Here is an 18,145-nt window from a genome sequence, read left to right as displayed (position 1 = left end):
CACGTGGGGCTCGCCCCGGGTGCAAGAGCTGGGGAGCATTGGGCTGGCAGTCACGGAGCTCCCAGTGACGCTGCGCTGCGTTTCGGGTCTCCCAGTGCTCCTGGGGGGCAGCCACAGCCTTGGCTGCGTTTGTGGGGCTGCAGGACTCCAACCCTGCCATCCTCCAGACCCCTCCTGGGCTCGCCCCCGGCTGCATCTGCATCAGCACCAACCCATGCAGAGCCTCAGTGCTCGACCTCCCGGCTGCAGGAGCTGGGACTGAACCCCTCCTCCTCCTCCTCCTCTTCCTCCTCACTGCACCAGACCCTCAGTGCTCCCTTCCCTCCCCAGGGACCCAAGAACCCAACGTCCAGTCCCCATCCCCAGGTCTCAGCAGACATGGGCTCCTTTCCCCCTCCTCTAATAGGAATTCCCACAGAAATGCTGCGAACGGCCCTGCTGCCCCCAGGCAGCCGCAGCTCCGCGCCCCGTCCTTTTCCTCGGGGACCCGCGCAGGGGGTGCAGCACCACTGCAAGGTGCGACAAAAAAAAAAACCTGCAGCCCCAGGAGAAAACTCCCTAGCAGTCTTCTTGGAGCATCAGCATTTCTTGCGGCCAGCAAAGGCTGCAAGCAGCATGCAAAAAGAAGGGGGCAGGACCGAAGGGTTATTTATAGCCCTTGCGCTAATTATCTGCACCCAGCTGGTTCGTTAGGGCACAAAAGGGCAGCGTGGGGCAGCCCAGGGCACCTCGACCGCAGCTTTGCTTCTCTCGTGTTTGTCTCCTCTCTGGGAAACGGGATGAGGAGCATGCAGGAGGTAGGTTACAGGGAGCAGATGAAAGGGGCAGCAGCACTCCAGACAAGCCAGAGCCTCGCTGCTAGCAGGGGACGAGGATAAAGGGCCAGGGAGCGCGCAGAGCACTGCCCGCAGCAGCATCTCCTTGGGGCAGGTGGGCGCTGTCCTGCCATGGGGGTGGGAGCAGTGGTCAGCCGAGGTGCTGGGTGAACGTGGCAGCGTGTTGGAAAATTCAACAAAATTCTCCAGCAGTGAGTCAGGGCGTATTCCTACACCAAATTTCAAGGAGCTTCCCCTTCCTTCGAGTGGCACCGCGCGACGCAGAGGTGACGCAGAACCTGTCTGCACCAAGGGAACCAGCAGCTGATGTGCATGGAGATGCATTTTGTGGAAAGGCGGGAGAGCCACATTTCTGGCCAGAACCTTGCAGACGTCACCATTCCTGCTCCAGGAGAGGCACTTTCCCAGTTAGTTTCTACCACTTGAGCCACCAGCACTTCAGGTGCCGTGGGGGTGTCCGACCACCGCTGCCTCATCTCCCCTTCGGCAGCAGGGAGGGCTCCGAGGTACCAGGGGCTGGGAGGACGCCAGCACTGGCTCATATGCACTGAGCCATTAGAAATATGTAATGAAAAGTCAGCAGCTGAAGGTTTTAGGGGACACTGAAGAGGGAAATCAGCAGCCAAATGTCATTGACAGGAAACAGGGCTGCAGAGAGGGGAAAAAAAGTGGTTTGGTTTTTTTTTTTTTTGTACCATCACAGTGCATCGATACCATGTGCTTCCCCATCAGGATGGGGAAGGACAGCGTGCCACAGCCCAGCCAAGGACACAAAACACTCCCATGGCGTCTTTGGTGGTGCCCTAGGCCCGTAGTATGTGGAGAGCAGTTTTGTCAGGACAGCAATAGAGCTGTGGGTGTCCTACCTCTGTCCTTTGCTGCAAGGCTGCTCTGCTCCGCACCACCCATCTCCTTTTTTCTCGAAGCAGATCTCTGGCGCCTGGAAGCAGCTGGCGGCTGCGATACAGCACAGCCACCCGCTTTGATCATGTATTCCCTTTGGATAAAAGAGGGAAGAAGCTCGTGCTCCAACACTTCTCATGTCCAGGGAAGAAGGACCACACGTTCTCCTTGAATGCCTCCTTCAGCTGTCCCCAGCTGCCCAGGCCACCAGCCTGGTGCCTCGCTCCATCCCCTGGTGCACCAACAGCACTGGTCCAAGTGCCCCGACTGCAGCTCCTGAACCTGAACCTTGCCTCAGCCTAGGTTCGCATTCACCCACCTGAGATGTTCCCTCGTTGAGTGAGAACCTGTGCCTAGGGGACACAGCAGGGCTCTGCCTACCACATACCAGTAGCACCAAGTCCCAGGGAGGCCCTGGCTGGGAAAGCCAAAGGCAGCAGCTCTCTCTGCTAAAGACTGGATGGCGACGCCGTTCTCAAAGTTATTAAGGAACAGACTTCATTTGCATCTTCTCCAGGGTTAGCTGACATTTAAACAGTCACAACGGCATTTGCTGCACTCCAGCACCCACTTCAGCACAGTATTAATGACTACCCACTGAAGTAGGACATCATCCCTTTTCAGAATCAAAAATTAAACTCCCATCACAGATACTCTCCAACAGCCTAAGTGCCCTCATTTGCATTACGAATGCCAGTTAAATATATACACAATCTTCTGCTGTGGTACAACTTTCCTAAACAAATTCCAGTGACATGAAAAACAGACCACCCTCTGACCCACGCGGAGGGACTGCATCCAGAGCGGGCAGGAGAGGGACTCTCTTTCTCCCCTGGTCTTCCAGTACCCCAGCGGGTTGGCATTTGGTCTCAAATTGATGACTAGGAGGTCTTCTCTGTGTAAGCCAGCAGACACCTCCACCAATCCAGGTGCATCCATTTTCTAGCAGCTCAGCAGCTGCCAGGGAGCAGCACAGCGAGACGGACACATCCTCACCCCAGGCAGTGCAGAAGGAGAGGGAAGTGGGGAGGTGGATGGCCGGAAAAGGTCTCAACCCGCGCTGGCCCAAGGCAAAGTTATCTGCTGTGTGCAGCAGAGAGATGAAGAAAGAACAAAGTTGCCCCGAGATAACGAGGCCAGATAAGACGAGTCAGCGGCTTAACTAGCCGAGGATGTATTAAAGTGAGACGGGGCACGGGGTCACAGCACTGTGGCAAGGAGAACAATAAAGGCGGAAGCTTTCTGTGTTCAGCCACATCAAAAGACACAAGGCTTGAGCAACCCCAGAACTTACTTGTGCTACAGGAACTGTTATTTATTTGACAGGTTTCAACTACGCTCTTGCCCCAGCTACGCATTCGTGACACTTCTGGCTGTTCCAGGAATGAAGGGGGGGAGCTGGCTTCCCAGAACGGCAGAGGAAAGAAAAAAAAAGAGACCAAAGGCTTCTTGAAAAGATAAAAATTTATTTGTCAGACAGAGTGACCGGAACGACTCCCCCCCTTGCACTTCTTACATCAGTCCATCACCACGAACAAACTAACTGTTAAAGCACAAACACACATGTGAAGGTCGGCCTAGGAGTCACGGAGAACCACCCCAAGCCAAACCCAATAAAGAGCTGCGAAATACTTCTTCCAGGCAGGAGGAGGGCAGAACAAAGCTCTCCAGGGGCTGCCTCAGTGACCAGAGGAAGCACTGAAGCAACTTCTGCTTGACAGTGCAGCCAGCCCCTCTCTCGCGAGCTCAGGCACCGATTTCCTCGCGCTGATTTAACAGACTGTACTTACAAACTGATTCCATTAAGCCAGCAAAAAGTTGTTGAAACTTAACTCAATTTAAACTTGGTTTACTTTGCCTTGGCTTGCACCAGGACATTCACAATGGCAGAGGACAAACAAAAAATAATTTTACAACAGTAAAACGTATCCATACAGGACTTGAGCTCTCGGTCAGCCTAACTGGCTCTACCTATTTCTGTGCAGCCTGTGATTAAGGTAAATCCTTACTCCTCGTTTCACCTGAGGTATCGCATCTTAGCCCTCAGCCTTGGTGTTTCTCTGTAACATTAGTGCAAATTAACAATGCAGGGGGACTCTGGGCAGTTCATCCCCTCTGCTTATTAAACTGACATGATCAATTGCCAGCTCAGCAGTGAGGATGGTCACCAGGCCAAGCCAAAGCCTTCAGGTGCCACGAAAGGCATAAGCCAACATATAAAGTACCTTAGGACTAACCTGAGACGCGATGGCCTTGTGTTTCAGTACACAGGGGGTTATTCCACCCTAACAGACCTAAGAACAAAAATTCAAACACACATGTACATATATACAATCAGAAAACATTTGATCTAGGATTTTAGAGACTTTAAGAAAAATTACGTATTTTAAAATAATTTTGATACGTGTGGCCTGCTGAGTTTCCAGGCACCCAGTCTGGACGAGGCCAACCTTCATGTCCCTCTCTCCATCAGCCTCTGCTCACCCAAACACCGCAACCCTCTGGGCATGTTCCTGTTTCTAGACACATTCTGATTCATTCCAAGGAAAAGAAGAACGAGCAGCTCATTATAAGGAAAGAAACTTCAATCACGTAGGGCTCAGCAAGATGCCGGTCCTTTCCCCTCAGGACGGGCAGGCATCTGCAGGCTATGAATTCCTCGATGCGCTCCCAGCCTCCCACCATCTCAGCAGTTTGCCACTCCAGGTTCGCGCTTCCTGACCAGCCCGCGTCCCCTGCCAAGCTGGGATCAGCGGCATTTTTCCCACAAGCAGTGGGAACGAACGTCTGTTTGCACTGAAGCGTGCTGCTCCCCTCCTTCCTTCGTCGGTCTCTGTTCCACCAAGCAGAGCTTTGAACAGCACAGCAACGTGTTTTAGTGATATGCTCGAGGGCAGTCATACTCCGCTCTGGTTCACAACCCCAGGTTTTTGGGTAAAACTCAGCCCTTTCGATGCGCCTGCAGCCCGTGAAATCTTTTTGGCACTTGTCCCTCGTGAACCTTTTTGCCTACAGCCACGGACTTGGCAGAGGGCTGGACCACTGAAGCCAGGTGAAGAGTTACCTAAATGTTATCGTAGGGAACTGCGAGGCCGATGTTGTAGTTGTAGCCAGTCACGTCATCGTAGGAGGAGCGGCAAATAGGAAGGACGCTTTCTGCAGCCAGCTGGTCCACTGAGAACTCGTAGGCATAGATGATTCCTCGATGCCTGTGCAAAACACAACCAGGACACCACAGCGTGCTAGCTTAATCATATATTTTAGCAGGGCAAATTAGATTAGAGTTGGAAATTGCCAGAAAAGACCAAAATTCAGCGCTCTGGAAGATGAATATAAAAACCCATCCCTTCTGCACTGGGGCTATCTGTGCAGATTCGACATGAGAAAACTCCCTCCTGCCCTTTCCAGGGACCCCACCAAGCCCTGGCAACAAACACTGAACGCTGAATTTAGCGACGCAGAGACATAACTGTCATCTGCTGACACATTTCTCATCTATTCAGGAAGGGGGAAGGAAGTACATTGTAGTTTGATAGTTCAATTAGACGTGCTAACATCCATCTGAGATGCAAATATCAAAACCTGGAGTTTAAATACCAGCAGCTTTCCTTCAGGAGGAGACATCATTGCTAATATTGGTCAAGCAAGGGAAGGGCTGTATTCCCTGTCTGGCTTCAGTGGCCTTTATATTCACCTGCTGAAATATGAAATGTATTTTTTTGTGTGCGTTCAGAAGTAAACAACCAATTCATCAGCTGTTTTGAAAGTCTTCTCTCTCTCTCTCTTTCTCTCTTTTTTTTTTTTAACATGCCATGCCTCTCTGTTACTGCTCTGGATGATGAGTCAGGTGCTTATTGTGCCATTTTTAAACATCTAATAAAGCTGATCTTTTCGCAGTGCCAAAACTCCTACCCTTCAGAGCTGCCTTACTCACTTGCGGTGTGCAGTAAGGTCATCATCCGTGATGCTGGCGCCTCGGGGAGTCTTCTCATCAGGGATGTTTGCAGTGATGAGGCTATGGGAATTAAACCATATATAGCGGACTGGATGTCTGAAAAATAAACCACAGCACTGAGCGAGATGCCACTTGCATTAGACTCTTAAAATCCAAGCGCAGTAAAGGATTTGCTCTGCATTAAACAAGAATTCATCTCAGTCAGTGCCCCCTCTATGGCCAGAAGCTGGGAAGCTGCACCTTTGGCTCCTCTCCTGTCTGAAGCAGATAAACACAGCTTTTATCACCATCTAGTGGACTATTACCAGAATACAGGCCAGAAAATATTTCAAATGCTTGGCAGCACGCAGGCCGTGCCGGATCTGGGCTGCCTGCTTGCCTCGCTGCTTCAAGGACCCCAGAGATGAGCAGGATGCTTCCCAAAGCGAGCTGCTCAGCCAGGACCTCGCAGCCCCCTCCCAAGCACTCAGCAAGGGCTGAGTGCTACGAGAGCTGGTCTTGCCTTTCCCCCTCACTGGTGAATAAACCAACCCTGAACCAGCGTTTGCTGTTCAAGGAGGGGTAACTCATCAGGTTAAGAGGGCTCATCTCCACGGCCCTTTCTCCTGTCCTCTCCCCTGCTTCTGCCCTCGCTTTCCATTCACGACACTGGCTCTTGGCAGGGATAACAACTCGCACACCTCTTTGGTCTGTGAAGGCCTTTTTGACTGAAGTGCTCCTTTCCGAGTCCTATATAGATTAAACAGTATTTTAAACGTTTAACCTAATGGTTTCACTTTGAGTACATTTTCCCCTCCACACCAAAGCTCAGCAGATCTGCCCTGCTTGCCCTCCTTCTTGGCATGCTCATTAGTGCTGCTCCAGGAGATAATCAATGCAATATCGTCCTTAATGCATCGGCTGCATCACATCGGGCTTTGTAATTCACGGGGTCAGAAGAGAAGGAGATACCTGCTATTAATCAATGACAACTCCAACTTGAACTTCTCTGACTGTAAATACCTCATCTACCTCCTCTGTGGGGAAGAGGCATTAAAAGAAAAAAAAATCAGGATGTATCTGTTCATTTTATTAAGAACAGGGTATCACTCAGTGGCTAAATCCTTGAGGTCTTCATTCAGACAAAGCAAACTCGCTGGGAATTTTACCGTGATCAGAAAATTGTGATTTGCAGCAACTAACAGTCTTCTGTCAATTCCAGGGTACTGATCTCAGCTTGTACTTTCAGCACTGAACATTTTGTGCTTTCAGTACAAACTGTTACACTCTTATCAGCGTCCCCGAGTTTAAATCCCAATCTGGCTTCGCTCGTTACTGCTAAGGGAATGCATGAAGGAGGTGAACAGAAGCTCAGGTACTGTACCAGGGTGCAGAGAACAGAGACAGCCAGAACCACTTACAACAGCCAGAAGTCCAGCATTTTAAATCCAAGTATAAAGTAAATACTGGTTGACACCGATAAAGTAAAATACTTGTTGAAGATGGGGCAGATAGAAGAAGCTGAGGTCTAAAGGTTCTCGGGGGGGGGGGGGGCGGGGGGGGGGGAGGGCTGTCAGAGAAGGAGCAGAGGAAAAGCAGCAGCATAAAGTCCTTGGAAATAACACAGAAAAGGCAGGGGAGAATTTGGGGGGGAAATCAGTCCTCCATGGAACTTTTTTTTTGGGGGGCTGGAATTAGATGATCTTTCAGGTCCCTTCCAGCCCAAGCCATTCTACAGTTCTATGAAGATGCCAAGTGAGCTCTATGGAAAATCCAGGGGAGAAAGAATTTTCATTCTTCCTTCCTTGGCTGAAGCACTCTTTTTAACTAAGAAGTAAAAAGCCTCTGAAAGCTCATGGTGCACAGAAACACGCACATGAATCCAAGCAGGGAGGCAACTGGTTCCCAATTCACATGAAAACAAACAGAACTCTCAGAAGCTTTACACATGGGCATGTTGTTATTTTGGTCCTGGATCATCTCATTCCCGCATTCCTCCTGTCTGCCAGATCTGACAAAAGCCCTTGCATAAGACCCCATGTAGACAAAGTTACCTGGCATGCGTTTCCCAAAGCTTGGTGCCCATCCGCTGATCCCACACACAGACCATGCCCTCTTCTCCTCCGCTGACAATCTTCCAGTCATCCATCTGTACCGCAGACACCCCTAACCGGTGGGCATAGAAGGAGCACAACGATTCGCTTTTGCGGAGGTCGTACACCCTGACCCTAAATGAAAGCAGATTAAGGACAGAAATTAATCCACAGTGGCTGTGGATCTGCAGCCTGCAGGTTCTGAGACGATACACGTTTTAGGTTGTGAAAGTAAGACCAGGACAGCCACCCTGCTTTCACAGCAGTGCAGTCCCACCTTCACTGCAGGGCCAGAATCCCAACAGTCAGCTGCTGCTTAATCCAACGGCTTTACCTGCCAAATGCAGCTTTTACTGCATCTCTGTTCCAAGTGGACTTGAGATATTAAGTGTATTTTCAACCAAACTGAACGACCAGCAATTCACCCAGTCTTTTGCAGAGAAAAGGAATACTATTACAGGAATCACTTGAAATATTGTGTAGGAGATGAGGTCCTGGCTGAGGTCCTCCCAGTGCACCAGCTCACTCAGTAGTGGCTTGACACTTTTCCATGCCACTGCATTTTCACTCGGACAGCTATTATCAAAAATGTTTTTAAATGCAGACTTCTCCCAACGTTCAGGCTCTTGTTGTCTCTTTGCAAGTCATAAGCGATAGAAACTGGAAGTGAAATTTGGAGAAAGCTCCCCTAAACCTGTTCCCCCTCAAACCATTAGCAATGCTGTGAGGCATAAAGGATCATGTGTTTGGCATAGCGCTAACATACCCGACCCCTCAGTACCCAACCCACGTCCACTAAGGCCTATTACAAATACCAAGGAAAGGACAAACTGTTATTATGAAGATTGAGGAAGTGATTAAGTGTGCAGCAAACCAAGAGACAAATCAAGGTTTCTACAGGTTTCTACATTTGAGTTAATCACCAATACTGAAACAGAGCTATCCACAAGTACCCAGCAGCCAGTATCTCTTTTGGAAAAGGTTTCAAAAACACTCCTAGTGACTTTGGGCACCTTTTACATACATCTGAGTTTCAAAAATTATTGAATGAAGAGTTTGAAGAGAGACTTATTGAACATAGTCTTATGTTTAATGAAGCAAAACTTTAGAAAAAGAGCTTAAGATTTCAACGAGTGCAACAAGTTGACGAGAATAAAGCTAATGGTGTTAAGTTTTAAATCCAGTACATATCACAAAGAGTATGTTTTCTGATCCTTATGTATCAAGACTAAGAGATAAAGCAAAGTGCATGAGAGAATAAAAAAATGCAGCGAGTGAAAACAGAAGTAAAGGGGAAAGGGGAAATACTGATCTCAGCTGAAAAGAAGCCAAAGAAAGTTCCTCCCATCTGAGGGCTATCAAGAATGAAACCATCAGGTACACATTAATTTAAAAAAAGGCCAAAACACACTTGTTCCAATACATTAACTATATTTTCTTCAATACCCCCGCTATGATCCTAATGGTGTTGCAAGTCTTTCCTTTTCCTTTCTCAAACGGAGATTGCATCATATGATTTTACAAATAACACATTTCGGCAACTGAAATAAAAGGCCGCGGAACAGTCCAAAACTCCAACAGAGCAACATCCATCTGACACGCAGAAAAACATGCTGGAACAGAGCGAGGAGCACGCTTTGTGTGGCTCTGCGCTCACCCTTAGGAAAACCCCCTCACAACAGTTGCTGATGGCGAAAAGGACTTCTTGCTTTCTCCAAATCCAGCAGAGAAAGGCTTTGGCTACACATTAGAGCTGTGCTTTGGGTAAGGACAGAGCGTTTTGGAAGCGTTCACACTCAGCGCTCTCCCTGTCTTGCTGCATGTGTTCTCTGTGACAATCAAAGCTTCTTCTGTTTGGTAAGCACAGTTGGAAACAAAGATCTGATTGCGTCCTGGTTATTTCATTAGCAAGGACCCAGGTTTCAGGCAGGTGTCCATTCTGGCACACCCCTGGAAGAATTACAGGCACACTTGAGTTGCTCAGATTTTTTTTTGTTTTGTTTAAAAAAAAAAAAAAGGGAAAGCATTTTGCAAATCTAATGTGATGCTCTGATGCAGACCTGGCATGGCCCTCCATCTCCTGCCTCAGCAGCTGGGCTCAGTGGGAGCACATCAGATGCATCCTAGTTCAAGGGAGCTGTAAGGAAAGCCTTCTTGTGCCCAGGCTTTGACTCTCCTGTTTGAGTACTTGTGCAGTAAGCTCACTTGCCTTTAGGAGATGTTTTGATCCACGCTTTTCAGCAATGGTGTAACACCGGGTCTGCCATGCTTGCTCTCCCAATGCTACTACTTACTGTCTTGGGTCCCACCAAGAAAAAGGCTGCTGTCGTGCAGTGCATCAGCACACACTCCTTATTATCAGATCTTGTACCAGCGTGAAGCACAGCTAAGTAATCAAATAAATCGCCAATGCTTCAGGAGTATTTTTTGAGTGTCATAGGCCCTACCAAAAACATGTTACTTCAGTGGGATCATCCATCATACTTTTCAAAATCATAGCTTTGACTAACAGAACAGCATATGCCAGCAACATTTTGGAAGTGCTATGTTTATTTCCAGCAAGACATCTTCCCAGTGGCCACGTGGCAAGGTCCCTATTTAGTAGACTTGCTACATAACAGGGCTATGGAGGTTCCAGTCACATCCCACCTGTAGGTAGATTATCCCACATATTAATACCTTTCATGCAACACCGCACGAGAAACTGACCTTTGACATACACATGGTCCTGTCTCCTGGATGCCAAACTTATTTGCTGAACTATTGATTCCTAACCTCTTGTTATTTTAGTGATGGCCAGCCCCTGAACTCAGTCAATGCTCGAGATGAACAACAGAAAAGCTTTCTGGAGGGGAAAGGGCAAGACGTTTACTCTGAAATAAAGAGAGTAAATTTTAAGTCTCTCTTAAAGGATATTAACTTTATCTACTCTCTCATCATTGTGGGAAAGATTAAAATTGCAGGTAGTTTTACAGGGGTGCTTTGAAAAATCAATTATCTGCTTTCAGAGGGGGGGAAAAAAACTCTCAAGCATTCAATTACACCCATCAAACTTCAGATATTTCCTTTATCCTCTTTGCTGGGAAGTGTGAGGTTTGATTCCACTGCCTATTCACCGAGAAGGAAAAAAGCTGTTTGACAAAATAATCATTTTTGCAAGCTGCTGCACTGGCGGGACAGAGGTCTGGGATTTGGCAAAGGGAAGTATCCGCCTTACAATCTGATACCCACCGCCACACCAGACCACCACCTGCAGCCTGATGCCCAGTGCAGAAAGGAGGAGGGAAGGAACAGGGAGCCATTAGAGACTGGCTCCTCGCCATCCCACATCTCCTTTGGTGCACTGGATCAGACCCCACAAATAACTAGCCAAAAAAGAAAACCTAAAAATTGGACTCAAAGGGTCTTTTTAAGCACTTTAATCCTTTCGCACTGACTGTTCCCAGCGCGTCCATTCCTGGCACCAGATATTGTGCAGGGAAAATCCTACTCCCCAAGCCAAGGAGTTAAAGAGAAAGCTGCTAATCAGCTAAATAGAAGCTGGAATCTGTTCATATGAAAGTCTCTTTTTTTTTTTGTCACCTGAGGGACATGTTCCGAAATACACTCTTGACATCATTTGGCAGACGGACCCATCTCATCCTACATGATTCATCCCTTAGGTTATTTTTTTAATATCAGAAAGTGAGCTTTTAAATGCCAAACTAATTTTGCGGGTGGTGGTGGGGAAGTGGAAGATATTCCAAGTGGTCTCGCTGGGCTGTACACCAACTGCGTCCACCAAATGGCTTAAAAAGAAAAGTCTTCCCATGGAGCTTTCTGAAACAAAGCAAACTGGCAGCCACATCCAACTATTACCTAATATTTTGTTCCTGAAGTTCACGCAGGCTGCATTTGAAACATTAGAGGAGAAACAAATTCTAGCAGGTCCAGATGTAGGACAGCAGGACAGGAAGTAAGCTAATTTGAGAAGGGTTACAGCTCTTGGTAGTACCTACCTTCTGTCTTTATTGCCTGTAACGAGCATGTTTGGAGGACTGTCCTGGAGGTTGACGCACGTGAAGTTACCCATCGAGTTGCCTAGCTTCTTTAGACACTGACTTGTTTCCAGGTTGTACAGAAGAACCTGGCAGAAAGAGAACAAACACCGGCTAAATGTAGCATGAGCCCAACCACATATTGCTGCAGTGGGAAGGAGAGCGGAGTTAGCACTGTCTCAATGCTCTAACAAGTAGCCAACACACACATCTATCCCTATCGAGATAGGCAACAACATACGTTAAAAAAAAAGGAAAGTTTCACAGTGGAAACCACTGCAAAGCAGGGATTCAGGGCTCGTGGCAACCAGCATCAGATAGGTTTAGGTCTCAGGCAGAGAAAGCCATACAGATTTTCTCCATTTTTTTTTTTTTTAAGGTTTACATGGAAAAGCAAATCATTTCTTTACCAACTTGAATATTGGAAAGAATAGCAAAAGTAAACAGCATCAACATTTGGTAAGTTTAGACAGATGGACTGTTCAAGAAAGACTCAATCAACTAGAGCGAAAATTACAGAGCAGAACCGAGCACTGACTCAGCGCTGACAGGCCCTGCGATAGGCTTTCTGCAGAGCACTCAACAAGCAGATTCAGAGACATATAACATCTGAAATGGCAGATCAGATGGGAAAGGAATAAAAACATCTCGGATTTTAAGCAATATCCAAGATGATGCCGCCAAAGACTGGAAGAGAGGTACGCGTTGTTTCCCTTCTGTTCACCCTCCTGTCCGTCGGTTTAATCGCATTCGCTGTCTTTCCTGAGGGGCCAGATGAGATTTATCTATTTGGGCCTTTCAGCGAGAGGGAAGAAGTATTTTTAGAAACAGAAAAACATACTGGGCAAATCCCAGTGAAGCTCAGCACAGTTCCTGGTTTTACATGAACTTGGAAAAATTATTAGATTTCATGGTGATGCTCCTTTAATTAAAAACCAAAGGAATAAAAAAAAAAACCCAAACCCTATGACCATGAGAAGAGTAACAGTATTTAAAACAACAGAAAAAATCCCTGTGGTTTCCATGGCAATATCAGCATGGCTATGTCAATGTCACTTGAATATTCTTAACTTCTACTTTTCCGTAGAAAAAGCACGCAGCTTAATAAATATTACACTGTCTGTGCACATTATTTCAACATTTGCCAGAACAGCGATTGTGATGCTGTCTGGCCTTTTACTTCCTAGCTGTGCAATTTTAACATGCATCTGAAAGGTTGAATTAAGAGAGCAGGAGATCATTTTGTGATGGATGCCTCCAGGCTACAAAAACAAACCTTTATAAATCTCTAGGAATAACGCAAAGATGGGCAGAGACTTTGCAGGTTTTCTCCTCCTGCCCCCACTTCTCCAAGCTAAAAGGAAGGCTTAGTTTTATACATATATATTATCAGCTTCCTACTAGAATCAGCACATTCATATCCCATTTGCTCAGTTGCTTACATTTATTATCTCCTAACCAGTTCCAATTCCCAGCCTTGTCTTCATTAAGCTATCTGCTGTTATACTGCTGTTCAAATTACTTGCCTTGAATACGGGTTTTCAGTATGTTTTTTCATCCCTAAGACCCCCCCCCCAAAAAGCAACTGTAGCCAAGCTCTGTAAAGCAAGAGACACTCTACTTTTGCACGGAGACTTGGGACGTAAAAGTTGCTAAAAGTTAATTTGAACTTCCATACCTATGAAGAAGGTGGCTACAAATTGATTGAAAATGTTAGTCATTAAGGTGCAGAGCAACACGCAGCCTTTTCTCACCTGCAGAGCAGTTTCCAACAGCTCACTAACCAAAACCAGGGAGAATGACATTCTGGCAAAGACGCTTTGCAGAGTTTCCAGTGCAAAGGAAATTAATATCTCTGCCTGGCAACCAAATTTCTCCTTGGAAAGTTTTGAACAAAAGACAAAGTCAATAAACTGCTGAATTCAACTTACAAACAATAAAGGATGGGGTCAACAGCAGTATATTCCAGCTCCCAATTTGTGACTCTGAACCAGCCCTTCCCAGCTGCATACTACAACTCTGGAGAAGAGAGGGCCAACTGCTTCTTTCTCCAAAGTCCCCTGGGGCTAATACTTAAAGTGAGCATCCATAAACTATTAATTTCTCTGAATGACCAGAGCTCCCATCTACCCCATAAACATACTATACATACTTGAACATGCAGTTATGACCATGAAAGACTATAATGAAAAATTGCTTCCACACAGCATTTAAAGTTTCCACTGTTTTCAGTCTGAGCAGATGTCCCATACTCTCCTGTTGCAGTCTCAATTTTAGACAATTTTACCCTTACATGTAGGCAGCAGCAGCTGAAAAATGATTTCTGTTCACCTCACTCGCAGATGCACATCACTTTAAAAATGTTTGCATCTGTAAGAAAGAGAATCTATAAAAGTAACGGTTCAGACCCACGAAATGGGGAGAAAAGCTTTTGTCTTCATCACCTTCTTCTACCCCTTCCAATCCCTTCTCTTCTCGTGTCAGCCTTCATTCTTTGGAAGATTGCTTTTAAAAAAATTTTATAACGCACCTGTGTATTTCTAGCCAATTAGCCCTATCACTTGGAAAGAAGGTGCTCTTTGTGGTTTTCAGCATTCAAGCTTCACCCGTCTTTAAATTGAACTTCTGTCTTGAACAATTTTATGGTCTGTAAATGAATTTCAAAACCTTATGCTGACAACCTGATAGGTAAAGAAACAAAAGGAACTCAGAATGCATTTTAAGGTCTGAATAACAATTTCTTGAAGACAGGGGTTTTAAAAGCATACTGATGACAATTTTGAAGTTGCTAGAATACTTCTGATGAGCTCTTCTCTAATATCCCAAGGCAACAAGGATTTTCTTTACAAAGGCCAAGGAAAAAGAATGAAAATACCTGGTCAATAGGGACTTGAAATAAGGGCCTGTATGTTAAAGGGCAGATAAAGCATAAGATCTTTAGGAGGTTTATAATCCTATAATGCACACTGCAAGGGGATTACCCTTTTAAAGACATTTATAATCCTATAATGGACACCCAAGACCAGTGACCTAATAGGTACAGAACCGAAGGTAAGCGAACCAAGAGCACTTGGGTGTGAAATGAAGTACCCTGGGATAACACACTAACGAGCATCCCTGCCCCCCCCGGGACTTCTGGGACACAGGGGATGAAAAGCATTAAATACTCCGTGCAGATGTATCAGGATCTAACACACAAAATAAAAAGCGTTACCTATTAACATTGCTCAAATGAAAAAGTCTAAGTTATTGGATGAGAGCCAGGCAATCTCCCAGAATGCTTAATAATTCAACAAGCCAGAAATAGCTAGAGTACCTTTACCATTATGTTTAGTTAAAGACCACAGAGATTAGAAAACACATTATCCATCTCAGAGGCGATTCTTTCCATGTTACAAGTCCCTTAACGACCTTTACCATCTCTCCCCCTCTCTCTCTCTCTTTTAATAAGGCTGAGCAAATGGGACTTCATTTTATCCGATTGCCACAGACTGGTGGTATTAATTATTCATGCTCATACTCTCTTTTGTTAAGGCAGTGCATTAGACTAATTTCCCTCTTTACTGCCTGCGTTGGGCAAGTCTCAACCCGTGGTCACCGTTCTGATAGACACGCTGAGAAACTGGCAAGTTCCTTAGAAGAGGCAGAGGAAGAAAGGAAAACTCACTGTACTCCAGGAAACTGCAGATCGATGGGTACGGGGAACTCTCTTTAAATGCCGTCCAAGAACTCGAGAAAGAAGACTAAATTAATTCACAAAGAATTAAATCTCCGTAGCCAGAAGAGCTAAGCTGTGAGCTTTGTTACATCTCGCAGCTAAGTGAGGTCAAGCATGGTCTATGTACTCTGGTTGAGATACTTCCAAGAAAAACCAAGGAACTGAAGGAAATGCTGTTGATGGAACTCTTCCATGCATGTCCAATACCCCAGCAGGTGTTTCGGGATCCTGCGTCGTTGGAGATGTCTTTTTTGGACGGAACATTAAAACAACAAATCCCCAAGCACTTGTTATCAAAGAGCCTGTGGTACTTTCAACAAGAGCAGGGGTGTTCAACCCACCGTCCTGGCTGACAGCCAGCAGACAACTGCTTTGTGAAATCACTAGCTTCCCTCGCAATCACGCTTCTGCTTCTTGTCCTGACTTACCGCATCTCAGGGCTAGTAAAACGCTGTCTCACAACTGGGTGAAGCACTTTTTATATATATATACATATATATATCATATACATAATTCTTCTTCAGATGAGGTATTAAACAGAATATCATACACATTCGCAAACTATATGCCAGAAAACCATGCTCACAAAGCCTACGTCCCTTTCTTTATTGAATAACCCACGATACCTTCGAGAACTACTTTCTCAGAAAGAGCTGTCTAGGACAGAGGTTTCTAACTGTGACTACAGAGAGCAGTAAGCAGCGGATCAAAACAACATCAAAATCTTCAAAATCTAAGATCCCCAAAGATGCAGAGGAACAAGCAGCAAGACTGGGAACAAAATCTGCATTTATTTTCAGATTATCTTTCTCCTCCTTTCCTTCTGTCCATCCCTCTGCCAACCAGAGAAAACACTGCCTGAGTACACACTAATACTGCCAACAAAAGAAGGGGGTCATGAAATTTCAAGTCCACTGTCAATAAAAAGGGAACTGGTTTTTGCTCAGGTTAATACCATTCAATCCAGAGAATATCTACAAAAGTGATAAGGCTACTTCATATGCATTTGCAGGAGAAGTCATCAAATTAAGTACAACATATGGCACACACCACTGCAAGTATGAATTTTATTTCTAAAGGGATGGGGAAAAAAATGTTTTCAAAGTTTACAAGCCTCGGGGGCACAGTTTCCCACTGCAACTGTATTGAATTGCCTACTGTAAATAAGGCACATAACACTGCAACAACAACAAAAAAATTTGACTATTAACAAATGCAAGGTCAGCATATTGATACTTGTATACAGAGATAAGTGTTCTGGCTCCATAAATTTAAAGATGAGCTAAGATTTAAAAGGAGCAGATGAGGGAGACAGACAGACAATCAGAGAGAAAGAAAAAGAGTAAATCATACACAAAACAGCCACTAAAAAAAAATAAAAAAAACAGTTAATATACATGAATAATGGATGTTTGATTTAAAAGCAGTTTACTCCAATATGATGTAATTTTTGACAATCAGCCAGAGAGACTATTTTGCAAGTTCTTGCCAGATATAAGTCATTGTGTAAAGCTGGTAACACAACCATTTCTCCGAGCATGTGGAAAATTGACTTTCATGCCATCCTAAAGGTGACTTTATGCTGGCAAACAAGCACTCTTATTTCACGTGAGCTTAGCTGCAGCAAGCAGCCTTAAGCAATACTTAAAAACCCGCACAGAGAATTGCAAAAATAACAGTCTGAGCAGTTTGCAGCAAATCCAGCAGCTCAGATGCCAGCTACCTGTTCCTCCAAATGCCCACACCTGCCAGAAAGTCACGTATAAAGCTAAAAACAAGCAGAACACAGTTTTTCCTTTTAAGTCTTCCTTTGACTGGAGCCGAAAGTAAGACTCCACGCTGGTGGCAAGCAGCAGAGCCAAGCACCGTGCAGGCAAGCACTGCACAAGCTTCGGCAGTGCAATTCTGCCAACGCACCTGCAACCCCTGCTGTTCCAGCACTGGACACTTCGTGGGCACGGGCTGCCAGCCCCCAGCACTGTGCCAAACCTGATGGGTTTGTGATGTGGACAGATGTCTGCTAGGACCTGGAATGAGGGCACCAGACTCATTTAACTTGTGGCTGAAGACTGATGTAAGAGTCAGGTACCCTGAGATGAATGGGTATTATGTTTACACACCAAACCACCCACCCACAAAGATGCAAGCCTTAGCCCAGAAACGCTCTTTCCCTAACCTAAGAATAGGGTAGGTGAAAGGAAGGCAAAGTAGTCCTTAAAAACTAATGAATCCTCTTGGTTTCATAGATTAGTACCCTGAATATACACAGCACATCCTAGCAGCTACGTTTTCAAAACCTGAGATACTTGCCACCTAGGAAGCTGTGCCAATTTTGAGGTATTCACATTAATGTACAAATAATGAAAAAGAAAGCAGAATGTCATTAATAGTAGTCAGTAGAAAAGGGCTTTTTTTTATTTTTTTTAAACTTGCAAAATTATTTTTGGTCATTTACAAGCATAGAAAAATCAAAATGGATTATTGATACTTTTCAGCCAGGCAGAGGTTAATCAATGCATCCTGTAAAAGTTATGCAAGGAAAACTTCTGGTCTCTCTGCTGGACTGTATTCCTTGCAGTGACTTCCAGGCAAATCCCACATGTTCAAATTGAGTCACCAGCAAG

At 45.6% G+C, this 18,145-nt stretch overlaps 1 protein-coding gene across 1 annotated transcript in view; it reads right to left on the bottom strand.

The window, feature by feature from the left end:
- Nucleotides 1-3,185: 3,185 nt before the first annotated feature.
- FBXW8 (F-box and WD repeat domain containing 8) overlaps nucleotides 3,186-18,145 on the bottom strand; it is a 51,673-nt gene continuing 36,713 nt past the window's right edge. The window contains exons 8-12 of the mRNA XM_048063766.2: nucleotides 11,765-11,892; nucleotides 7,728-7,901; nucleotides 5,674-5,790; nucleotides 4,804-4,948; nucleotides 3,186-4,590 (exon numbers count right to left, since the gene is read on the bottom strand). Of these exons, the coding sequence (XP_047919723.2) occupies nucleotides 4,804-4,948; nucleotides 5,674-5,790; nucleotides 7,728-7,901; nucleotides 11,765-11,892 (564 nt within the window). The 3' untranslated portion in view covers nucleotides 3,186-4,590. The remainder of the gene's footprint in view (nucleotides 4,591-4,803; nucleotides 4,949-5,673; nucleotides 5,791-7,727; nucleotides 7,902-11,764; nucleotides 11,893-18,145) is intronic.

Source organism: Anser cygnoides, chromosome 17, assembly GCF_040182565.1.
Source record: "Anser cygnoides isolate HZ-2024a breed goose chromosome 17, Taihu_goose_T2T_genome, whole genome shotgun sequence".
In the NCBI taxonomy this organism is placed as follows: domain Eukaryota; kingdom Metazoa; phylum Chordata; class Aves; order Anseriformes; family Anatidae; genus Anser; species Anser cygnoides.
Note: the sequence above shows the minus strand (reverse complement) of the source record. Positions and strands in the feature narration are given on the sequence as shown.